The 25090-nt window shown below is 43.5% G+C and overlaps 1 protein-coding gene across 1 annotated transcript in view; it reads left to right on the top strand.

Moving 5' to 3' along the window:
• LOC139371239 (MAP kinase-activated protein kinase 3-like) overlaps positions 1-23142 on the top strand; it is a 36333-nt gene extending 13191 nt beyond the window's left edge. Inside the window, exons 2-10 of the mRNA XM_071111457.1 lie at positions 5350-5489; positions 6372-6436; positions 12300-12379; positions 12517-12640; positions 12790-12865; positions 14859-14983; positions 18097-18182; positions 18282-18362; positions 21197-23142. Of these exons, the coding sequence (XP_070967558.1) occupies positions 5350-5489; positions 6372-6436; positions 12300-12379; positions 12517-12640; positions 12790-12865; positions 14859-14983; positions 18097-18182; positions 18282-18362; positions 21197-21352 (933 nt within the window). The 3' untranslated portion in view covers positions 21353-23142. The remainder of the gene's footprint in view (positions 1-5349; positions 5490-6371; positions 6437-12299; positions 12380-12516; positions 12641-12789; positions 12866-14858; positions 14984-18096; positions 18183-18281; positions 18363-21196) is intronic.
• Positions 23143-25090: the final 1948 nt, after the last annotated feature.

Below are 25090 nucleotides of genomic sequence, written 5' to 3'. Positions count from 1 at the left end.
AGGGAAGGACTTCCTCTTTATGGAGACTATCACTATAGGCATGGGTATAAAAATACACTTACACACTCATTAATGATAAAGAAGACACGCCTAAGCACATGTATACTCTAAACTAGCCAAACTCAACTGCCGGATTGTGGTCCGGGTCTGGACCCAGAGAAGGATCAATCCAGACCGGACATCATCTCATTTTGTTATATAAAAGTCGATACATTATTTTTAGAAAGCTTTAAAATCAACTGGGCGCAGCGACCTCTTTATCACTGTCTCTCTCAAAGCAACACCCGCCTAAACTAGTGCCCCGTCTAATCCAATCCCATGGTTATATGCAAATACAAAAGGGCCACGTCTTACCCAATCACATTAATCCAAATATCCTCCGCGGAACCTTGGGACAAGCAGGCAGAATGAAACAGAAAGATTTGACAGCGGTTCAACTGTAAATATCACAGCTAGAAGGAGCTTAGTCACGAGTATCTTTGCTAATATGGCTTGTAACATTTTTTTTTGCACAAAACCAATGTGCCTGATATGCAGTGAGTCCGTGGCTCTCGTGAAGTGTGCCAATGTTAAGCACTATTATGACACCAGGCATAGTAAATTTGATCAGACGTATCCCCTAAACACAGAGATGAGAACAAACAAGTTTCAAATCAAATCAAATGTATTTATATAGCCCTTTGTACATCAGCTGATATCTCAAAGTGCTGTACAGAAACCCAGCCTAAAACCCCAAACAGCAAGCAATGCAGGTGTAGAAGCACGGTGGCTAGGAAAAACTAAACTCCCTAGAAAGGCCAAAACCTAGGAAGAAACCTAGAGAGGAACCAGTCTATGAGGGGTGGCCAGTCCTCTTCTGGCTGTGCCGGGTGGAGATTATAACAGAACATGGCCAAGATGTTCAAATGTTCATAAATGACCAGCATGGTCCAATAATAATAAGGCAGAACAGTTGAAACTGGAGCAGCAGCACGGCCAGGTGGACTGGGGACAGCAAGGAGTCATCATGTCAGGTAGTCCTGAGGCATGGTCCTAGGGCTCAGGTCCTCCGAGAGAGAGAAAGAAAGAGAGAATTAGAGAGAGCACACTTAAATTCACACAGGACACCGAATAGGACAGGAGAAGTACTCCAGATATAACAAACTGACCCTAGCCCCCCGACACACAAACTACTGCAGCATAAATACTGGAGGCTGAGACAGGAGGGGTCAGGAGACACTGTGGCCCCATCCGAGGACACCCCCGGACAGGGCCAAATAGGAAGGATATAACCCCACCCACTTTGCCAAAGCACAGCCCCCACACCACTAGAGGGATATCTTCAACCACCAACTTACCATCCTAAGACAAGGCCGAGTATAGCCCACAAAGATCTCCGCCACGGCACAACCCAAGGGGGGGCGCCAACCCAGACAGGAAGATCACATCAGTGACTCAACCCACTCAAGTGACGCACCCATCCTAGGGACGGTATGAAAGAGCCCCAGTAAGCCAGTGACTCAGCCCCTGTAATAGGGTTAGAGGCAGAGAATCCCAGTGGAAAGAGGGGAACCGGCCAGGCAGAGACAGCAAGGGCGGTTTGTTGCTCCAGAGCCTTTCCGTTCACCTTCCCACTCCTGGGCCAGACTACACTCAATCATATGACCCACTGAAGAGATGAGTCTTCAGTAAAGACTTAAAGGTTGAGACCGAGTTTGCGTCTCTTACATGGGTAGGCAGACCATTCCATAAAAATTGAGCTCTATAGGAGAAAGCCCTGCCTCCAGCTGTTTGCTTAGAAATTCTAGCCCAACTCAAATCCCAATATGAAAGGTCCACCAAAGTCCTTGTCTATTTCCTTACAGCCCAACAACATGCAATGTTGGATAGCTTGGGTTTTGTGAAAACACAAAAATACTTTTTTAGACGCTGAGATGATGAAAGGATGCATGTTTGAAGTTGCTGACACCTTGCTTGAAGGTAAACAAAAAGATGAGCTCAGGGAAAATCTCAAACAGATCCCACGGTCAGATTCCACAGCAATGAGGAGAACTGAAATATTAGGTGAAGATTTAACTCCACTACTTGATGAGGCCATTCAGAATGCAGCATGCATTTCATTATCTGTGGATGAATCAACAGATAACACTGATAATGCCTAGCTTCTGGCGTTCGGCAGATTTTATAACGAAACAAAGAAGCTGTTGGGCTGCTGCCAATGACTGGAACGAATTCCAAAAATCACTGAAGCTGGAGACTCATATCTCCCTCACTAACTTTAAGCATCAGCTGTCAGAGCAGCTCACAGATCACTGCACCTGTACATAGCCCATCTGTCATAACCCATCCAACTACCTCATCCCCATATTGTTATTATTTTATTTTTTTGCTCCTTTGCACCCCAGTATCTCTACTTGCACATTCATATTCTGCACATCTTCTCCAGTGTTTAATTGCTAAATTGTAATTACTTTGCCACTACGGCCTATTTATTGCCTTACCTCTCTAATCTTACCTCATTTGCACACACTGTATATAGATTTTCTTTCCTATTGTGTTATTTTTTTGTTTATTCCATGTGTAACTCTGTGTTGTTGTTTGTGTCGCACTGCTTTGCTTTATCTTGGCCAGGTCGCAGTTGTAAATGAGAACTTGTTCTCAACTGGCCTACCTGGTTAAACAAAGGTGGGAAAAAAATATTACAATACAGAAGCACACACACGGGGAGAGGATATCCATGAGGCCATCAAAGGGATGCTGACAAAAAGGGGGATAGATCTGAAGTCAGAGGTCTCCATCAGCACAGATGGAGCTCCTGCCATGATAGGAAGAGGGAGGGGACTGGTTGCACATTTGAAAGAGGACCACTGTCAAGCTCTGACCTTAGAGAGCCGTTTTATTTCTCTATTTGGTTAGGTCAAGGTGTGATTTGGGTGGGCATTCTATGTTTTCTATTTCTTTGTTTTTGGCCGCGTGTGGTTCCCAATCAGAGGCAGCTGTCTATCGTTGTCTCTGATTGGGAATCATACTTAGGCAGCCTTTTTCCCATCTAATGTTGTGGGTAATTATTTATTTTCTGTGTGTGTTTGTGTGCGCCACGGTTGCATCACGTTTGTTTCTGTTTACCTGTTATTTTTGTGAAAGTTTCACTACGATTAAAAGAAATGTGGAATTACATGCACGCTGCGCCTTGGCTCATCCATGACAGGGAGTTTGAAGACAGTGAACGTGACATCATATCACGGCATCATCCATCAATCTGTCCTGTGTGCTAGTCTGGGAAAATAGTATTCTGAGGTCATGACAACATTGATGAAACTGATGAACGTTTTGAGTGCCACATCATCCCTACAACACCGCCTGCTACGGGGCATCCTGACAGAGGCCAATGCCAGCTCTCTCCCCTACTGCACGACAATGTCAGATGGCTCAGCAAAGGCAGGGTTTGGGAATGCTTTTGGGCCATTCGGGAGGAAATCAAAGCCTTCTTATCACAGCAAAAGAGTGACAAGACAACTCAGTTTTCTCTGTTTTTGGAAGATGAGGAGAAGATGGAAACAGTTGCATTTTTGACAGACATTACATCACACCTTAATCAACTGAATGTTAATCTGCAGGGACGGTTCAACACAGTGTGTGATATGATAACAGCAGTCCGGGCTTTCCAGAAGAATTTGGAGCTTTTCAAGAATGATCCCCAGGGAGAACTTGTCCACTTCCCCAATCTTCTGGTGCAAATGCAGGGAGACAAAGGTGTTCCCAGCCATTTTGTTTCCATCCAGAAGCTGATGGATAACTTCAAGGCTCACTTTGATGACTTCACTGTTGGAAGAGAACTGCTGGTGCTCATCCAGAACCCCTTCTTGGTCACATGTGTGGCAAAGTTGTCAGAAGAAGCAAAACAGATCTTCAGATGGGTAGATGTTGCATCACTGCAGATGGAGTTGATTGAGCTGCAAGAAAATGTGTCTTTGAAAGAGCAGGCTGGTGATTGTGACCCTGTCACTTTCTGGGGAAAGATGGTGCCTGCAGGTGATGTCCCTGTTCTCAAGAAACTGGCACTATACATCCTGACCATGTTTGGCTCCACATACAGCTGGGAATCAGCCTTCTCCACAATTAACTTTATTACAAACAAATACCGCACCAGGCTCACCAATGAACACCTGCTCCAGTGTCTCAGAGTTGCTCTCACACTTTTGTGCCAAAGTTCAAAGCATTGGCAGGAGACAGAAAGTGTAATTTCTCTCATTAATGCAGGGCAAGACCCAGAGTGACTTATACATGAACATTGCATGGTCCACAGTGACCTTCTGTGCATTCAGATGATTATTTTTGTTGAATTATCCTTTGTTCTCCAGAAAACGTGCACTTTATTTCAAATAAATACATTCGTTTTTATTCAAGGCCCAAAGGTTCACAGTGCACTTTTTGCATAGACAATTATGCAACCACTTTTGTGTCACAGGACCTTTTCAAATAGTAGTTGAGTACTTCTGCTCTAAACACACACATAAAAACACACTAATTCACAATATAAATATGCATCTACCCTAAAACGAAGGATCATTTTTATTATTTTGTGTGAAATGTATATAAAACCTAGTTCCTGCTTCCTCTAGTAACATTGTAAATCTTCAAAAAGGGTTGATGACTGTTTTGGTTGAAGTTTTAACAGTGTATTTTATTAACTGCTCTTAACAACACATGCGTAACTTGGCCACTCATAGGCCATTCAGTTTGGATGGATGATGCCATGAGGATATGAAGAGATCTTGTCTCTTAGGACCAAATCCTAACTTTTGTCCACTTTACCTGTGTTAAAAAAATGCATTAGTTGTTCATTGAGGGAGACAGGTTGCCGATTATGACTTCTGTTATCGAATGACTCCTTTAAGTCCGTTTATAGCCAGTCATTCTAAAACCACAGCTTAGATGAAACTCCGTCTCCATCCGCATCCGTACAGTAGCTTCCACATTTCTCACCATCCACGTTATCATATAATTGAATCTGTAAAAAGTGTGTTAAAGATTGTGTAAGGTTGTGGTATAGGATGAGTGGTAGCCAGACTGGCTGTGTTGTGTTCTGTTCTCAGCTGGCTAGTCTTGTATCCAGCTGGAGCCCACTCTGTCACTGTCAGCACCCAAAAATATCCTCTGATGGAAGACAGGTGCTATGTCAAGGCCTGCTGTGTGTGTGTGCATGCGTATTTGTGCGTATGTGTGTGTCTGTGCATGTGTTATGTCTATTTCAAGTCAAGGTTTGTGTTTAAGTCATTGCACACACAGGCCCCCTAACATGTATGGTAGGGAACTGAAAGAGGGAAAAATACAATTCCTACCCCACCTCTTCCTGTTTCTCTCTCTCAGATCCTCTATGACAGTCCCAAGGCGAGGCGGGAGGTTGAGCTACACTGGCGGGTGTCGGGGGGGCCATACATCGTTCGCATTCTCAGTCTGTACGAGAACATGCATCATGGGAAGAAGTGCCTGCTCATCATCATGGAATGGTAGGATCCTGCACTGTCAGCTCTTTTACCCAGAATCCTCTGTTCTCTGTGGGAATACAAGTTGTATTGCTCTGTTCTCAGCCACTAGCCATAAACTATTGACATAGTGCCAATTCCTCATAGCTTCTCTTTGACACCATTAGGCTTGATGGAAAGCTCACTCACTTGGCCTTGGTGTGCCTATGCAGGCCAAGTATGTGGCAGGCCTGGGCCATGGCTGGGGCTCCACCTGTGCCTCACAAAAAAATTACACCCGACTCTCTTGATATACTGTAGTATTCTCTCATCCTCTGGTCAATAAACCAGTCAAGTGCCAAGGAAATAAAGTACATATGGTATGTGGAAGTTTAAACATGACATAAGCAACATAAACCTCATGTTTAGATGCTGACAATTATTTCCCTTGAGGTGCATTTTCAGAGACATGGGAGTATAGTGCACTGACCAGTCGTAGACAGGGAGCCTGACGGTTCAGTGCTGAGTTAAGGGTGTGTTCTCTGTAAAGTCATTTCTCTTTGTGGTCAGCTCTTTCCTGTCTCAGAGAGGGTCAGAGGACAGTAGAGGAGTTACACTGTATATGGAATTTTGAATGTCAGTGTGTGTTTGTGTATAATGACAAAATGGGAAGACAGAGGGGGAGATGAAGTGCATTGCATACTGTTCTGTTCCCAGTCAAACGTTGTCCCACTAACATCGTGCTCATCAAGACTGCTTCTAAATGGTTCCCCTATTCAATGTAATATTTTAGGGCCTTTTATTGACGTAGCAGAGATTATCTTGTAGAAACATTTATAATGTGGGAGAGTGATAAGCAGTGTTGTTTTTAGAACTACATGACAGCATCTCAATATTATCTCAATGTGTGTGTTTCTCTGGTTCCAGTATGCAAGGTGGAGAACTGTTCAGCCGGATCCAGGCCAGAGGGGACCAGGCTTTCACTGAGAGAGGTGAGGGGGCTCAGAAGGGAGGGAGCCAGGGAAGGAGGACTGGGCTACAAGTTTCTGGGAATGGATGTACTACAGTGCCTTCCAAAAGTATTCATGCCCCTTGGCGTTTTTCCCCATTTTGTTGCATTACAACCTGTAATTTAAATAGATTTTTATTAGAATTTCATATAATGGACATACACAAAATAGTCCAAATTGGTGAAGTGAAATTTAAAAAATTACTTGTTTCAAAACATAAAAAACAGGAAAGTGGTGCGTACATATGTATTCACCCCCTTTGCTATGAAGACCCCAAATAAGATCTGGTGCAACCAATTACCTTCAGAAGTCACATTATTAGTTAAATAAAGTCCACCTGTGTGTAATCTAAGTGTCACATGATCTGTCACATGATATATACACCTGTTCTGAAAGGCCCCAGAGTCTGTAACACCACTAAGCAAACAGCACCATGAAGACCAAGGAGCTCTCCAAACAGCTCAGGGACAAAGTTGTGGAGAAGTACAGATCAGTGTTGGGTTATAAAAAATATCAGAAACTTTGAACATCCCACGGAGCACCATTAAATCCATTATTAAAAAATGGAAAGAATATGGCACCATAACAAATCTGCCAAGAGAGGGCCGCCCACCAAAACTCACGGACCAGGCAAGGAAGGCATTAATCAGCGAGGCAACAAAGAGACCAAAGATAAACCTGAAGGAGCTGCAAAGCTCCACAGTGGAGATTGGAGTATCTGTCCGTAGGACTACATTAAGCTGTATATTCCACAGAGCTGGGAGAAGAGTGGCCAGAAAAAGCCATTGCTTAAAGAAAAAATAAGCAAACACGTTGTGGGAGACTCCCCAAACATGTGGAAGAAAGTACTCTGGTCAGATGAGACTAAAATTGAGCTTTTTGGCCATCAAGGAAATGCTATGTATGGCGCAAACCCAACACCTCTGATCACCCCGAGAACAACATCCCCACAGTGAAGCATGGTGGGGTAACATCATGCTGTGGGGATGTTATTCATCGGCAGGGACTTAGAAATTGGTCAGAATGGAAGGAATGATGGATGACGCTAAATACAGGGAAATTCTTGAGGGAAACCTGTTTCAGTCTTCCAGAGATTTGAGACTGGGATGGAGGTTCACTTTCCAGCAGGACAATGGCCCTAAGCATACTGCTAAAGCAACACTCGAGTGGTTTAAGGGGAAACATTTAAATGTCTTGGAATAGCCTAGTCAAAGCCCAGACCTCAACCAATTGAGTATCTTTGGTATGACTTAAAGATTGCTGTATACCAGCGGAACCCCATCCAACTTGAAGGAGCTAGGGGCAGTTTTACCTTGAAGAATGGGCAAAAATCCCAGTGGCTAGATGTGCCAAGCTTATAGAGACATACCCCAATAAACTTGCAGCTGTAATTGCTGCAAAAGGTGACTCTACAAAGTATTGACTTTGGGGGGTGAGTAGTTATGCAGGTTCAAGTTTTCTGTTTTTTTGTTGTCTTATTTCTTGTTTGTTTCTTCAAAGTGGTAGGAATGTTGTGTAAATCAAATGATACAACCCCCCCAAAAATCTATTTTAATTCCAGGTTGTAAAGCAACAAAATAGGAAAAATGGCAATTGGATGAATACTTTTGCAAGCTACTGTATATACTGTATGTGTGACCCCTCTTTCTTCAGGCAGCTTTGTTCTGACACACACACACACACACACACACACACACAGATGAAGTCGGAAGTTTACATACACCTTAGCCAAATACATTTAAATTCAGTTTTTCACAATTTTAAGGATGTGAAATGTCAGAATAATAGTAGAGAGAATGATTTATTTCAGCTTTTATTTCATCACATTCCCAGTGGGTCAGAAGTTTACATTCACTCAATTAGTATTTGGTAGCATTGCCTTTAAATTGTTTAACTTGGGTCAAACGTTTCAGGTAGCCTTCCACAAGCTTCCCACAATAAGTTGGGTGAATTTTGGCCCATTCCTCCTGACAGAGCTGGTGTAACTGAGTCAGGTTTGTAGACCTCCTTGCTCGCACACGCTTTTTCAGTTCTGCCCACAAATGTTCTATAGGATCGAGGTCAGGGGTTTGTGATGGCCACTCCAATACCTTGACTTTGTTGTCCTTAAGCCATTTTGCCACAACTTTGGAAGTATGCTTGGGGTCATTGTCCATTTGGAAGACCCATTTGCGACCAACAGCTTTGTTTCATCAGACCAGAGGACATTTCTCCAAAAAGTACGAACTTTGTCCCCATGTGCAGTTGCAAACCGTAGTCTTGCTTTTTTATGGCTGTTTTTCAGCAGTGGCTTCTACCTTGCTGAGTGGCCTTTCAGGTTATTGTACAGTTATTGTACAGATGAACGTGGTACCTTCAGGCGTTTTGGAAATTGCTCCCAAGGATGAATCAGACTTGTGGAGGTGTACAATTTTTTTCTGAGGTCTTGGCTGATTTATTTAGATTTTCCCATGAGGCACTGAATTTGAAGGTAGGCTTTGAAATACAACCACAGGTACACCTCCAATAGACTCAAATGATGCCAATTAGCATTCCAAAAGCTTGTAAAGCCATGACATCATTTTCTGGAATTTTCCAAGCTATTTAAAGGCACAGTCAACTTAGTTTATGTAAACTTCTGACCCACTGGATTTGTGGTACAGTGAATTATAAGTGAAATAATCTGTCTGTAAACAATTGTTGGAAAACTTTCAAAACTTTGAAATAACACATATAGAATCATGTAGTAACCAAAAAAGTGTTAAACAAATCAAAATATATTTTATATTTGAGATTCTTTAAATAGCCACCCTTTGCCTTGATGACAGCTTTGCACACTCTTGGCATTCTCTCAACCAGCTTCATGAGGTAGTCACCTGGAATGCATTTCAATCAACAGGTGTGTCTTCTTAAGCAGCGTAAAAGAGGGGTGACAGGGGTGACTGGGGTCTTTGACAATTTTTAGGGCCTTCCTCTGACACCGCCTGGTGTAGAGGTCCTGGATGGCAGGAAGCTAAGCCCCAGTGAAGTACTGGGCCGTACGCACTACCCTATATAGTGCCTTGCGGTCAGAGGCCGAGCAATTGCCGTACCAGGCAGTGCTCTCGATGTTGCAGCTGTAGAACCTTTTGAGGATCTCAGGACCCATGCCAAATCTTTTTAGTTTCCTGAGGGGGAATAGGCTTTGTCGTGCCCTCTTCATGACTGTCTTGGTGTGTTTGAACCATTCTAGTTTGTTGTTAATGTGGACACCAAGGAACTTGAAGCTCTCAACCTGCTCCACTACAGCCCCGTCGATGAGATTGGGGGCGTGCTCGGTCCTCCTTTTTCTGTAGACCACATTCATCTCCTTAGTCTTGGTTATGTTGAGGGATAGGTTGTTATTGTGGCACCACCCAGGCCAGGTCTCTGACCTCCTCCCTATATCAAATCAAATCAAATGTATTTATATAGCTCTTCGTACATCAGCTGATATCTCAAAGTGCTGTACAGAAACCCAGCCTAAAACCCCAAACAGCAAGCAATGCAGGTGTAGAAGCACGGTGGCTAGGAAAAACTCCCTAGAAAGGCCAAAACCTAGGAAGAAACCTAGAGAGGAACCAGGCTATGTGGGGTGGCCAGTCCTCTTCTGGCTGTGCCGGGTGGAGATTATAACAGAACATGGCCAAGATGTTCAAATGTTCATAAATGACCAGCATGGTCAAATAATAATAAGGCAGAACAGTTGAAACTGGAGCAGCAGCACGGTCAGGTGGACTGGGGACAGCAAGGAGTCATCATGTCAGGTAGTCCTGGGGCATGGTCCTAGGGCTCAGGTCAGTTGAAACTGGAGCAGCAGCACGGCCAGGTGGACTGGGGACAGCAAGGAGTCATCATGTCAGGTAGTCCTGGGGCATGGTCCTAGGGCTCAGGTCCTCCGAGAGAGAGAAAGAAAGAGAGGGGAGAATTAGAGAACACACACTTAGATTCACACAGGACACCAAATAGGACAGGAGAAGTACTCCAGATATAACAAACTGACCCCAGCCCCCCGACACAAACTACTGCAGCATAAATACTGGAGGCTGAGACAGGAGGGGTCAGGAGACACTGACACTATAGGCTGTCTCGTCGAGTAGGTGTTCCACAACTTTTGACCGGTAGTGTATATGATACACCCACACAATGGCAACACAATGACGTTAGTAGAATTGATTAAATCTAAAGATATTTGTCAAAAATGGATTAGAATGTAAAAAGGTACAAATGTAAGGACATAGAAATTACCACAAAGGACACAATGAACTACCAGATGACCACAGACTAATACTGGACCTATAAAACCCTGATACTAATTTTAAACAGGAATTTAATTAAAACCTCAAAATGAGAAAAGGATTTGAATAATAAAAAAATCTACAGTATTGCAATTGTACATCCGTATATCAAATATGAATCAAACCCTGTAGACAAGTAAAGCCATGGGAAACGTACAGTAGCTAACTACTTTCCCAACCTTGAACCCTAGAAAGCTGAAGCTAGTTTGAAACTGGTACCTGTATAGATACTGTACCTAATAGCCAGCAGATAGTAAAGTTAAAACACTTGAGAGCTCTAAGCTAGAGTTTTACAAACAATAAAAAGCTTGGGACACCCCGAAAATAACATTAAAAAGTTTGGTCCTTGTCCTTGGACACGGAGGCGTTAAAACACAAATGTTACCATCCCAATGACTAAAGCCATCGATCACGTGACACCATTCATTCCTATGTGAAGATTCAATAGCGCATTGAAGCAAAATTTAAGTCGGTTAAGATGGTATCTTATGGAGACATAACATGAACAGTTTGTGCTACTCCAGGAAGTGACATTGCAGGTCGGCTCGGTGTTGCCCCCTCTCATTGAGTAACTCAAGTTAAAGGCAGACCGGGGTACTGAAGGCTGCCATTAGCAAATACATTTTCCTTATAACTTCTTCTGTGTGCGATTTTGAAATAATCTGTTCTTCCGGTTGGCATTTCCACTCACCACCAAATAAGATGATGAGAGGAAACCCAGTGACCAGCATTGGAAGAAGTAAGATTAATTTTGGCCGACATTCTGCTAAATTTGTCATCGATTAAACACTTGATCTCAATAACGTTTTCTGTTCCCAAAACTAGAATCTGTCATGAAAAGAGTGGACTAAGTTTTGTAGACTTTACCCTTTGCCAAGGTTTCAAAAAATTGTGTTAAGGAGTGCAAGGGCAAATTGAGTTACTGCGCAAGCGCACTTCACGGAGTAGGCGTTCCCTAACGGAAATGTACAAATACATGCTAGAACGGGCCAATAGGATCTTGCTGGTGCTTGGCTCTGCCCACCTCCTTGCTTGTTTTGCCAACTATGATTTTCTCCCATTGGAAATGACAGGCTGTGGTCTATCTTGGGTTAGTTATAAAAATCTTTGCTGTATTGACTAGCTTGGCTATCCAGCAGTTCGTTTGTCTGTCCCTCGAGCATGATGGCGAATCTGATGAACCACAAAATGTTAAGAGAATAGCGAGTGAAAAGTAGCTGGCTACACTCATATTGTTCCAGACTATTAAACAAAAAGTTCATTGAACAATAAACGTTGGTGTCTCAACACTCTTAGCGAACTCTATCATTGTTTCCCAAGATCACCTCAGCCCAAGCTGCGTGTACCCGGCCAATATACTTGGCGCCTGTGCCACACCGTACGTGGACGCAGACAGTTCTGTACGTGGGCACAGGCAGGTCCAAAGTACGGACGTGAGCATGGCACACATAATAAACTGAACACAGTCTTTACAGGGGGTTACACACTGTATGTTTAATGTTACATACAGTGTTGTCCTGAGACTGTGTCTCTCTGCTCTCCTCTTCTAGAGGGCTCAGAGATCATGCGGGATATTGGCACGGCCATCGAGTTCCTCCACAACATGAACATCGCACACAGAGACATCAAGGTGAGCAATGTCACTCACACACAGATCAAGATAAGAGCAACAGATAGTGACAAACCTTAGTTGGCATGCATTTATTAATACTATGTATAAACAGTGACATGTTTAATGATGGATACATTTCACTACCTCTCCCTTAGCCTGAGAACCTGCTGTACACCCATCAGGAGCGCAATGGTACTCTCAAACTGACAGACTTTGGCTTCGCTAAGGAGACCACGCACAACCTCCTGCAGACCCCCTGCTACACCCCTTACTACGTGGGTAAGTTACTATACTACTGTAGGAATAGGAATATGTGTGACAATCAGATTTATTACACTATATTATGCATACTTTGGACTTAAGTGGTTTCCATCATGTAATTGTATTTTCTGTCTGTCTCAATTTGTGTGTGTTTCCATGTTGATAAGCCCCTGAGGTTTTGGGCCCGGAGAAATATGACAAGTCGTGTGACATGTGGTCTCTGGGTGTCATCATGTACATCCTGTGAGTACTGTGTGCGTGTGTGTGGTTGGTTGGTTGGTTCTTCATCCTGGTGGGGACCTAAAGTCCCCACACGAATAGTAAAACAAGATAAATTCTCCCTCGTGGGGACATTTCCCACGTCCACATGAGGACAAAGGCTATTTTAAGCTTAGGGGTTAGGGTTAGGGTTACAATTAGGGTAAGGGGTTAGGATTTAGGTTTAAGGTTTGGGTTAAGGTTGGGGTAAGGGTAGGGTTAGGTCCCTACGATGATAGAAGAGCATAACTTGTGTGTGTTAGATTTCCTGTGTGTGCATATACAGTGCATACAGTGGGGAGAACAAGTATTTGGTACACTGCCGATTTTGCAGGTTTTCCTACTTACAAAGCATGTAGAGGTCTGTAATTTTTATCATAGGTACACTTCAACTGTGAGAGATGGAATCTAAAACCAAAATCCAGATAATCACATTGTATGATTTTTAAGTAATTAATTTGCATTTTATTGCATGACATAAGTATTTGATACATCAGAAAAGCAGCACTTAATATTTGGTACAGAAACCTTTGTTTGCAATTACAGAGATCATACGTTTCCTGTAGTTCTTGACCAGGTTTGCACACACTGCAGCAGGGATTTTGGCCCACTCCCCCATACAGACCTTCTCCAGATCCTTCAGGTTTTGGGGCTGTCGCTGGGCAATACGGACTTTCAGCTCCCTCCAAAGATTTTCTATTGGGTTCAGGTCTGGAGACTGGCTAGGCCACTCCAGGACCTTGAGATGCTTCTTACGGAGCCACTCCTTAGTTGCCCTGGCTGTGTGTTTCGGGTCGTTGTCATGCTGGAAGACCCAGCCACAACCCATCTTCAATGCTCTTACTGAGGGAAGGGATTGTTGGTCAAGATCTCTCGATACATGGCCCCATCCATCCTCCCCATAATACGGTGCAGTCTCTCCTGTCCCCTTTGCAGAAAGGCATCCCCAAAGAATGATGTTTCCACCTCCATGCTTCACGGTTGGGATGGTGTTCTTGGGGTTGTACTCATCCTTCTTCTTCCTCCAAACACGGCGAGTGGAGTTTAGACCAAAAAGCTCTATTTTTGTCTCATCAGACCACATGACCTTCTCCCATTCCTCCTCTGGATCATCCAGATGGTCATTGGCAAACTTCAGACAGGCCTGGACATGCACTGGCTTGAGCAGGGGGACCTTGCGTGCGCTGCAGGTTCATCCATGACGACGTATTGTGTTACTAATGGTTTTCTTTGAGACTGTGGTCCCAGCTCTCTTCAAGTCATTGACCAGGTCCTGCCGTGTAGTTCTGGGCTGATCCCTCACCTTCCCCATGATCATTGATGCCCCACGAGGTGAGATCTTGCATGGAGCCCCAGACCTAGGGTGATTGACCGTCATCTTGAACTTCTTCCATTTTCTAATAATTGCACCAACAGTTGTTGCCTTCTCACCAAGCTGCTTGCCTATTGTCCTGTAGCCCATCCCAGTCTTGTGCATGTCTACAATTTTATCCCTGATGTCCTTACACAGATCTCTGGTCTTGGCCATTGTGGAGAGGTTGGAGTCTGTTTGATTGAGTGTGTGGACAGGTGTCTTTTATACAGGTAACGAGTTCAAACAAGTGCAGTTAATACAGGTAATGAGTGGAGAACAGGAGGGCTTCTTAAAGAACAACTAACAGGTCTGTGAGAGCCGGAATTCTTACTGGTTGGTAGGTGATCAAATACTTATGTCATGCAATAAAATGCAAATTAATTACTTAAAAATCATACAATGTGATTTTCTGGATTTTGGTTTTAGATTCCGTCTCTCACAGTTGAAGTGTACCTATGATAAAAATGACAGACCTCTACATGCTTTGTAAGTAGGAAAACCTGCAAAATCAGCAGTGTATCAAATACTTGTTCTCCCCACTGTACATAGTATATAATCAAGGGTTAGGGTTAAGTCAGTGCAACTTAATAACTATCAACCTCTACGCAATTGTCTCCTCTGCAGGCTGTGTGGGTTCCCTCCATTCTATTCTAACACAGGCCAAGCCATCTCTCCAGGGATGAAGCGGAGAATCAGGCTGGGCCAGTACGAGTTCCCAAAACCTGAGTGGGCTGAAGTGTCAGAGGAAGGTGAGACTGGGTCGGGTTACCCTGGCTTTTGTTTAGTTAGTACAGCGTTGCATTCCTCCAATGACTTCAGTCCCAGGGACCTTTTACTCTAGAAAACATAAGCAAACTTCTAAATAGTCAGTTTCACAGCACAACACTCATGCAAAAGCACACACAGACATACACAAGGCACAAAAACACAGAATAGCAGCTCTTAAATTCCAGGAATAATTTGACTGAATCTCAGAAGTCACACTGGTAGGGCATCCTACTCGCGTCAAACCGCTCAGGTATGACGCGTTCTGTCTCATAGAGATGAACATACTTTGGTGCGAGAAGTGCAAATCAATCCCAGAAGAACAGCAAAGGACCTTGTGAAGATGCTAGAGGAAACAGGTACAAAAGTATCTATATCCACACTAAAATGAGTCCTATATCGACATAACCTGAAAGGCCGCTCAGCAAGGACTACGGTTTGCAACTGCACAAGGGGACAAAGATCATACTTTTTGGAGAAATGTCCTCTGGTCTGATGAAACAAAAATAGAACTGTTTGGCCATAATGACCATCGTTATGTTTGGTACCAGATCAATGTGGAGCTATATACAGATTGTACCAGATCAGTGTGGAGCTATATACAGGGAGTACCAGATCAGTGTGGAGCTATATACAGGGAGTACCAGTACCAGATCAGTGTGGAGCTATATACAGGGAGTACCAGATCAGTGTGGAGCTATATACAGGGAGTACCAGTACCAGATCAGTGTGGAGCTATATACAGGGAGTACCAGTACCAGATCAATGTGGAGCTATATACAGGTTGTACCAGTACCAGATCAATGTGGAGCTATATACAGGTTCTACTAGTACCAGATCAATGTGGAGCTATATACAGGGAGTACCAGTACCAGATCAAGTGGAGCTATATACAGGGAGTACCAGTACCAGATCACTGTGGAGCTATATACAGGGAGTACCAGTACCAGATCACTGTGGAGCTATATACAGGGAGTACTAGATCAATGTGGAACTATATACAGGAGTACCAGTACCAGATCAATGTGGAGCTATATACAGGTTGTACCAGTATCAGATCAATGTGGAGCTATATACAGGGAGTACCAGTACCAGATCAAAGTGGAGCTATTTTCAGGGAGTACCAGTACCAGATCAATGTGGAGCTATATACAGGGAGTACCAGTACCAGATCAATGTGAAGCTGTATACAGGGAGTACCAGTACCAGATCAATGTGGAGCTATATACAGGAAGTACCAGTACCAGATCAATGTGGAGCTATATACAGGGAGTACCAGTACCAGATCAATGTGGAGCTATATACAGGGAGTACCAGTACCAGATCAATGTGGAACTATATACAGGGAGTACCAGTACCAGATCAATGTGGAGCTATATACAGGGATTACCAGTACCAGATCAATGTGGAGCTATATACAGGGAGTGCCAGTACCATATCAGTGTGGAGCTATATACAGGGAGTACCAGTACCATATCAATGTACAGAAATACGAGGAATTTTAGGTAAATATGTACATGAAGGCAGGGTAAAGTATCTAGGCATCAGGATAGACAATAATAAGAGGAAAATAAGGAACAGAGAAGCAGCAGGAAATTATTTGTGTAAAAGTGTGTATGGGTGTGTGTGTGCTTGCGTGTGTACACATGTAATGTATGTGAATGTGTGTGGTTTTTGTGTGGGAGTGTAAATGTATTGTGTGAGTGTGTGTATATGGTGTGTATAAATGTTATCACACTCCCTCATCTGATTGGTCAAGTAGGCGGGTCTTCTGACTTTGTGGCTGTGATAACTAGTGACGACCACTCGAGGAGGCAGACTCAATGCTACAGGACTGTTTTGAGAATACTGATACCATATGTTCAAATATTCATCCACCCAGGACTCATCTGTCCACACTGAGGAATATACATTGTCAGTCACAGACTTCATTAGAAAATGTGTTGATGATGTTGTACCCATAATAGCAATCCGGACATACCACAACCAAAAACCCTGGATGAACCTCAATGACTCGGTGGCGCGCGACGCTTACAAGGCAAGCAGGTACGAGCTCCGCAAATCCATTAGGGATGCAAAAGATAATACAGACTCGAACTTAAATTGATGACAATCACGAACTACAAAGGCAAATCCAACTGTGTGGTGCCCACCCTCCCAGACGAGCTTAACACATTCTATGCTCGCTTCGAGTCAGACAATCCGGAGCTGCCCAGGAAGACTCTTACTGCTCTGGAAGACCAGGTGCTTTCGCTCTACGAGGCTGACATGAGAACTCTCAAAAGAGTGAATACTCACAAATCCGCCAGGCCATATGGGATCCCTGGCCTCAGAGTGTGTGCTGACCGGCAGGCATCTTCTCTGACATTTTCAACCTGTCCCTGTCCCAATCTGTAGTCCCCAAACAAGGTGACATGACCAAATTACTATCGCCCCATCGCACTCACCCCGGTCATCATGAAGGGCTTTGAGAGGCTGGTCATGGCCCACATCAAGGCCAGGAACACTGGACTCAGTCCAATTTGCCTACCGCTCCAATAGATCCACAGAAGATGCCATTTCCATCGCTATTGACACATCCGTAACACATCTGGACAAGACAAACACCTATGTGAGAACGCTGTTCATTGACTACAGTTAAGCATTCAACACTATTGTTCCTTCCAAACTCAGAGCCCTGGGTCTGGACACCGCCCTCTGCAACTGGATCCTGCACTTCCTGACGAGCAGACCACAGGCTGTGAGGATTGACAACAACACCTCCTCCACACTGACTGTTAACGCAGGGCCCCCCCAGGGGTGTGTCCTCAACTCTCTGCTGTACTGCCTGTTCAGCCATGACTGCGTGGCTTTGCATGACACCAACTCCATCAACAGGTTTGCTGACGACACCACGGTTGTTTGCCTGATAACCAACAACGACTAGTCAGCCTATAGGGATAAGGTAAATGAACTGGCATTGTGGTGCCAGGACCACAGCCTCTCCCACAATGTCAGCAAAACAAAGGAGTTGATTGTTGACGCATAGGTAAGCATGCACACGTGTGTCTTTCATTGAATGTTGACCCCTTTCCTCTTATTGCTTTTCCTCTTTCAGCCAAACAGTTGATCAATCAGCTGCTGAAGACAGACCCCAACGAGAGAATGACCATCACACAGTTTACGAACCACCCCTGGATCAATGTGAGTGTGTGCACGCTTGTGTGTGAAAGCGTGCATCAGTTCATGTATGTCAGTCTGTAACATCATGCCTGATGGTGTGTCTGTGTTCTGTCATTGCAGCAGTCCATGGTTGTTCCCTCCACACCGCTCCACACCACACGGGTCCTGACTGAGGACAGAGAGATGTGGGATGACGTGAAGGTCAGAATCAGACCAGCACTGACACCTTCTGGCCATCCAGGGACTTACATCTCTTCCCAGGATCAGCAGAATCAAATCAAATCCAATTGTATTTGTCACGTGCCGAAATAACAACAGGTGTAGGGCCTTACCGTGAAATGCTTACAAGCCGTTAACCAGCTATGCAGTTCAAGAAATAGAGTTAAGAAAATATTTACTAAACTAAAGTAAAAAATAAAATAAAATGTTAAAAATAAAATAACAATAACGAGGCTATATACAGGGCTTCCGGTACCTAGTCAATGTGCGGGGGTACAGGTTAGTCAAGGTAATTTGTGCATGTAGGTAGGGGTAAAGTGACTATGCATAGATAATAAACAGCGAGTAGCAGCAGTGTAAAAACAAAAGGGGGGGGTGTCAATGTAAATAGTCCGGGTGGCCGGAGTCTTATGTCTTGGGGTAGAAGCTGTTAAGGAACCTTTTGGACCTAGACTTGGTGCTCCGGTACTGCTTGCCGTGCGTTAGCAGAGAGTTGGGTGACTGGAGTCTGTAGTGTCATGGCTGTGGTGCCACGACACTAAAGCCCCGTCAATGTGAATGGAGGCGTGTTCGGCCCTCCTTTTCTATAGTCCACAATCAGGTCCTTTGTCTTGTTCACGTTGAGGTAGAGGTTGTTGCATCGACACATTTTCTTGTTTGCTTATGGCCTTATACAGCTCATTGAGTGCGGTCTTAGTGCCAGTATCGGTTTGTGGTGGTAAATAGACTGCTACGAAAAGTATAAATGAAAACTCTCGGTAGATAGTGTTGTCTACAGCTTATCATGAGGTACTCTACCTCAGGCAAGCAATATCTCGAGACTTCCTTAAAAACCTCTTGCGACTCTCAAACCCGGATCCGGGAGCGTAATCATCGCCTCAAACTAATTAGCATAACGCAGCGGACATAAAATCTTCCTATTCATGAAAATCACAAATGAAATATATTGACACAGCTTAGCCTTTTGTTAATCACACTGTCATCTCAGATTTTCAAAATATGCTTTACAGCCAACGCTAGACAAGCAGTAAGTTTATCATGGCATAATGCTATGCTAGGCTCTGCTAGCAGCAGGCAACATTTTCACAAAAATAAGAAAAGCAATCAAATGAAATAATTTACCTTTGAAGAATTTTGGATGTTTTCACTCAGGAGACTCCCAGTTAGATAGCAAATGTTCCTTTTTTCCAAAAATATTATTTTTGTAGGCGAAATAGCTCCCGTTTGTTCTTCACGTTTGGCTGAGAAATCGACCGGAAAACGGTCACTACAACGCCAAACTTTTTTCCAAATTAACTCCATAATATCGACAGAAACATGGCAAACGTTGTTTAGAATCAATCCTCAAGGTGTTTTTCACATATCTATTCGATAATATATCCGTCGGGACAATTGGTTTCTCATTAGAAGCGATTGGAATAATGGCTACCTCAGTACTTTACGCAAGATTTTTTTGCGGGAGCCATCATGTGACCACTTGCTCAATGTGGTCCCTTACGGCTATTCTTCAACATAAATGCGTAAAGACGGCACAATGCTGTAGACACCTTGGGGAATACGTAGAAAGTGTAAGCTCATTCGTAGCCCATTCACAGCCATATAAGGAGTCATTGGCATGAAGTGCTTTCAAAAAATGCGGCACTTCCTGATTGGATTTTTATCTGGGTTTCGCCTGTAACATCAGTTCTGTTGCACTCACAGACAATATTTTTCCTTTTTTGGAAACGTCAGAGTGTTCTCTATCCAAAGCTGTCAATTATATGCATAGTCGAGCATCTTGTCGTGACAAAATATCCCGTTTAAAACGGGAACGTTTTTTATCCAAAAATGAAAATACTGCCCCCTAGTCACAAAAGGTTAATGGGTATTGACAAATAGACACACACCCCCACCCCTCACCTTACCAGACGTAGCTGTTCTGTCCTGCCGATGCACAGAAAACCCAGCCAGCTGTATATTATCTATGTCGTCGTTCAGCCAAGAATCTGTGAAACATAAGATATTACAGTTTTTAATGTCCTGTTGGTACGATAGTCTCAAAACGGAGATCATCCAGTTTACTCTCCAGTGATTGCCTGTAGAACGAATGGTAGAGGCGGGTTACCCACTCGCAGACTAATTCTCTCAAGGCACCCCGATTGCCACCCCCTGTATTTCTGTATTTTCTTCACATGAATGGCGGGGATTGGACCTAGTCTCAGAGAAGCAGTATATCCTTTGCGTCAGACTCATTAAAGAAAAAAATATTAGTCCAGTTCGAGGTGAGTAATCACTGTTCTGATATCCAGAAGCTCTCTTTGGTCATAAGAGACGGTAGAGGCAACATTAAGTACAAAATAAGTTACAAACAATGCGAAAAAACACAAAATAGCACAGTTGGTTAGGAGCCCATAAAATGGCAGCCATCCCCTCCGGCGCCATTGAGTTTACATCCAGACAACATTTGAAATACGGTTGATATTATGAACATTACACATGGTTTTCCCATGTAGATATCTCAAAATATGAGTGGAATTTCATTCCTTTTGTGGAATTCATGTGAAATGCTCCCAAACTTTGGAGTTGACCCTGGAGTGGTTGACCTTCCACAAGTGGAGGCAGACATCACAGTCTCGTTTGAGAACATGTTTATTAACAGAGGGCTTATTCCCTCCTCTTTATTATGCTGTATATTCAGAGCAGAGCTTTATCTTCTGTCTATCTACCATCTCCTATTTATCTATCATGAAATTCAACCTCCCTCACTCTGAATCTTGTTATTTCTCTTTCTTCTCCATTTCCCTCTCTCCTAACTCCTTACGCTCTGTGTACTATAGGATGAGATGACCAGTGCTCTGGCCACCATGCGTGTGGATTACGACCAGGTGAAGATCAAAGACCTGGACACTTCCAGCAACCCTCTGCTCAACAAGAGGCGCAAGAAGGCCGCTGCCGGGGGCAAATTGGGAGGCACCGTCTGCAACAGCCAGTGAGAGACTGACATGGGAGGGAAACCACACCCGGAACAGCAGAAAAAGTGGAAGGGAAGCCCAGAGGAAGAAGGGTAGATACAACTGGAACAGCTGAGAGGGAAAAGGTTGTGGGAGGTCTGGGCAGGAATGTGTAGAAGAGACTTAGCATGCGTAGTGTGTTCATACAGCAGAGGGGGAAGAGTCATGCCTAGAGGAGGGAGGGGGTACTGCTAGGGAACAGCAGGGAAATGTGATTTGAAGCTTCTCAGCAATCAGTTGAACTGAAGGACACATGAAGTGATGACAAAGTCTGCATCTCTTATCAGCAGGCCTTCTTACTGTAGGCCTTCCATCATTTTAACTTGATTGTGTTTTTGTGTATGTGCGTGTTAATTTGAAAGGTTGTTCAGGATCTGCTCTATATAAGTTCATTTATCTTTTTTGTGTGTGTTGGTAAGGGAGAACGGGGTTGGTTGTCTCACGGGTTGGTTGTCACTGTGCTAATTACTCCCAATCTAAATGGCAATGTGTAATTTGTAAGGTAAAAATTTGTGAATTATTTGAAGGAATTCATCCAGCTGATCAATACATGTCATCATGACAAAACATTGAGATGAAGGGAATTTATGTTTTTCATATGTGGAAGTAAAATATATATATATATTGGTATTTTCTTTGTAAATGTTTGTGGGAGTATCCATGAACAATTATGTTTGTTGAAAAGAGGAAAGGGAGAACTATATTTCAAACATATTTCTGAGTTCCAAGGTCAAGCCATGTGGTAGCCAGCATCTTAGTTAGCTTTGGGGAGCTGGTTGGGGATGGTTGTTACTTGGAATATGGGGTTGGTTGTCACTATCAACTCAATTATAATAAATCCCAAGCTCTTTTGTGCTTGTGCTATAAAGAGCTCATGTAGTTTCCTCTCCCTCACACACACATTTTTTTCAAACACACAAATTTACTCAAAATGCCATATTTTATTCTCACGGCATAAAATGCTGAATTTTATTCAGAATATCGTTTGATCAAAAAAAGGCTATTTCTAAGACAATACTATATTGCTTAATTTCCTTTACAAAGGCCATAAGCTACCAGCAAACAGGCACTGTCCCACTGGGCACACACTGGTTGAATCAACATTGTTTCCACATCATTCAGTGTGACAGGTAGCCTAGTGGTTAAAGCTTAGGGCCTGTAACCGAAAGGTTGCTGGATCAAATCCCTGAGCTGACAAGGTAAAAAGTTGTCGTTCTGCTCCTTAACCCACTGTTCCTAGGCTGTCATTGAAAATAAGAATTTGTTCTTAACTGACTTGCCTATAAAGGTAAAATAAAGCAAAATCCATTCAATGAAATGATGTTGAATAGACTCGGAATTGATGTCTGTGCCCAGTGGGGTGTCCCACGAGTGTGTTTGATGGATGTTGGAATAATTCATGTGGATAGAAAACAGTCTCCATTTGAAGCCAATACCTTGGTCTTTCTCCTAATATTGAAAAGAGTTTATAAGATCTACTGGTGCTGAGAAATACACACAAGAGTAAAAGGTGTGACAACCAATCCCGGTCTCCCCTAATGATGATGAGCTGTGCTGGATTGCCTATCCATTTCAGGTTCTTTCTCTTTCCAATGCACAATAGATCATCACAGATCATACACCTGAAAACATGGGTGCATGGTGGAAATGATGATGAGGTAACGAGACAGACCAACCATTGACCATCACACTCTAGTCTAGATTATCTGTGCTGTTTTGTTACGATGTCTGTTTTTTGGTCCTTTTTTCAGCGATTAAAACAAACTTTGGAACATTTTTGTCCTGTCAATTGCTTATGGCCTAAAATAGAGTCATGGCAGTCTCACTCACACACAGAATTGGCTCACAGGCATCAAAGCCAACACAGGCAACTCACATCATCTGACAAGTTTCCTCAAAAGGGTCTTCTTCACAACTAACTGGATGTCATTACTTAAAAGTTAGATGCTGGCTGGTAATTATAGTCTAAAACAGGCTTAAAACAGGTACCTTTGTAGGCTTGCTTGTACACACTACAATAACATTTAATAAGGTCCTTCATGCAGTCCAGGGTAGTCTCTGGGTAATAAAACCCTGATAGGTACTGTAGCACAGCAGTCACTGTCATGGTTGTGAGATCAGGGCAGCCTTAGAGATGGATCAAAATGTACAGTACAGAATGGGTACCTGGAGGAAAATGGGTAATGTACCCAACCTCATGAAGGTTATAGGGAAAATTAGAGTATCATGTAGTAGCCTAAACCTATCGATGTTACATTGAGCTGGGTGAATGGAATATGAATGACAGTCATCCAATATTCTGTAATAGAAGTAAGGCCATGCTCCTAGAAAAATGTAACGTCCTCCCACATCTTAAAAGGCACCGACCGCCACTGTCTGGGATGGTGTAAATAAAACTACGTAAACTGAATGACACAATGCAATGGATATTCTAACCTAACCTCATTAAACGTTTTTGTGTGCTGCCTAACCAATGGCTGTGCTGTGTAGGCCTACAGTGGCAGTTCAGGAGGAGAGTCAAAGGCTTCTTCCAATATTTTTTGGGATTAGGCCTAGTCTAAATGCCCTGTTTAACGGGTGGACTAGCCTACAGCTTATGTACTGTTCATTTTGAGAAGGAGAGTGTGTAGATGAGGACCGGAGGTCAACTTTGATAGTGTAATACCACTATAATTGATTTTATTAAAAACAATATGTTTCTTGCCCATGATGTAGGCCTATTTATCAGAGTTATTGACCGCACAAATAGCTAGATTGAAGTAATTTACATTATGGTGCTGAAACTTGAAGGAGCAGCAGTAGTACAATCGGAAATGGACAGCTCTTGTTGCTGAAAGTAGGCAAATTCAAATAGGCATAATTCATTTCAAAAGTCTTCATTTTAATTAGACTTTACTAACATCAAGAGGGCTTTGTGTTGGAGCCTATTTATTCCTATTGAAGAAGAGTTTGGCCTAACTGTTTGATGGAAGAAATTAGGCTAATATATCCATAGATTTAACAGTCAATTCCTCCACTCACCATGCACTCTTTAAATAGCCAACCTCCTTGCCAGTGAAGGGCTGTTAAGTTAAAACCAAGACTGTTACACGGAGTGGAACAGGGGAACCCAAGAGAAAACTCAGATGAGGAGACTGGGATGAAGTAACCAAGGTATTTATTGAAACACAGGGGGAAGATGGAGTGCAGGTCAGGGGAAGCTTGGACAAGTTACTGGACACCAGATGCGAAGGCTGAGCCTGGAGTGATAAGGTTTGAGACAGGGTAAGCAGGTCCGGAGGGGAATCCAAGGGAGTAGTAGAGTGGGGAATCCAGGACAGAGTAGCAGGATGATGAGACGTGGGACTGGAGACAGTGACCAGAGTCTTGAGCGGAGAGAACTGTAGCGGAGAGGAAACCAGCGTCAGGCAAGGAAAACTGGCACAACAGGATCTGAATAGTAACAAACAGCTAGAGCCGTTGACTGACTGAGCAGAGATTACAATCTGGCCGTGTGGAAGTGGCAGGGCTGAGTATTTGTAGAGGTCTTGATTATGGAACAAGTTGCAGCTGGTGGGGATCTGCTCTGACTCTAGCACACATGTCTCCGCCCACACAATCACACACACAGAGGGAGAGGGAGAGTGTACTGGGGGAGTGGCGGCAGCTCAAGGAGACACAGGATGAGCAGTAGAGGGCATTGCAGGAGCAGATGTGACAAAGGCTCGAATTGAGGGTACA

Source organism: Oncorhynchus clarkii, chromosome 17, assembly GCF_045791955.1.
Source record: "Oncorhynchus clarkii lewisi isolate Uvic-CL-2024 chromosome 17, UVic_Ocla_1.0, whole genome shotgun sequence".
In the NCBI taxonomy this organism is placed as follows: Eukaryota; Metazoa; Chordata; class Actinopteri; order Salmoniformes; family Salmonidae; genus Oncorhynchus; species Oncorhynchus clarkii.
This window is presented reverse-complemented; position numbering and strand designations above follow the sequence as displayed.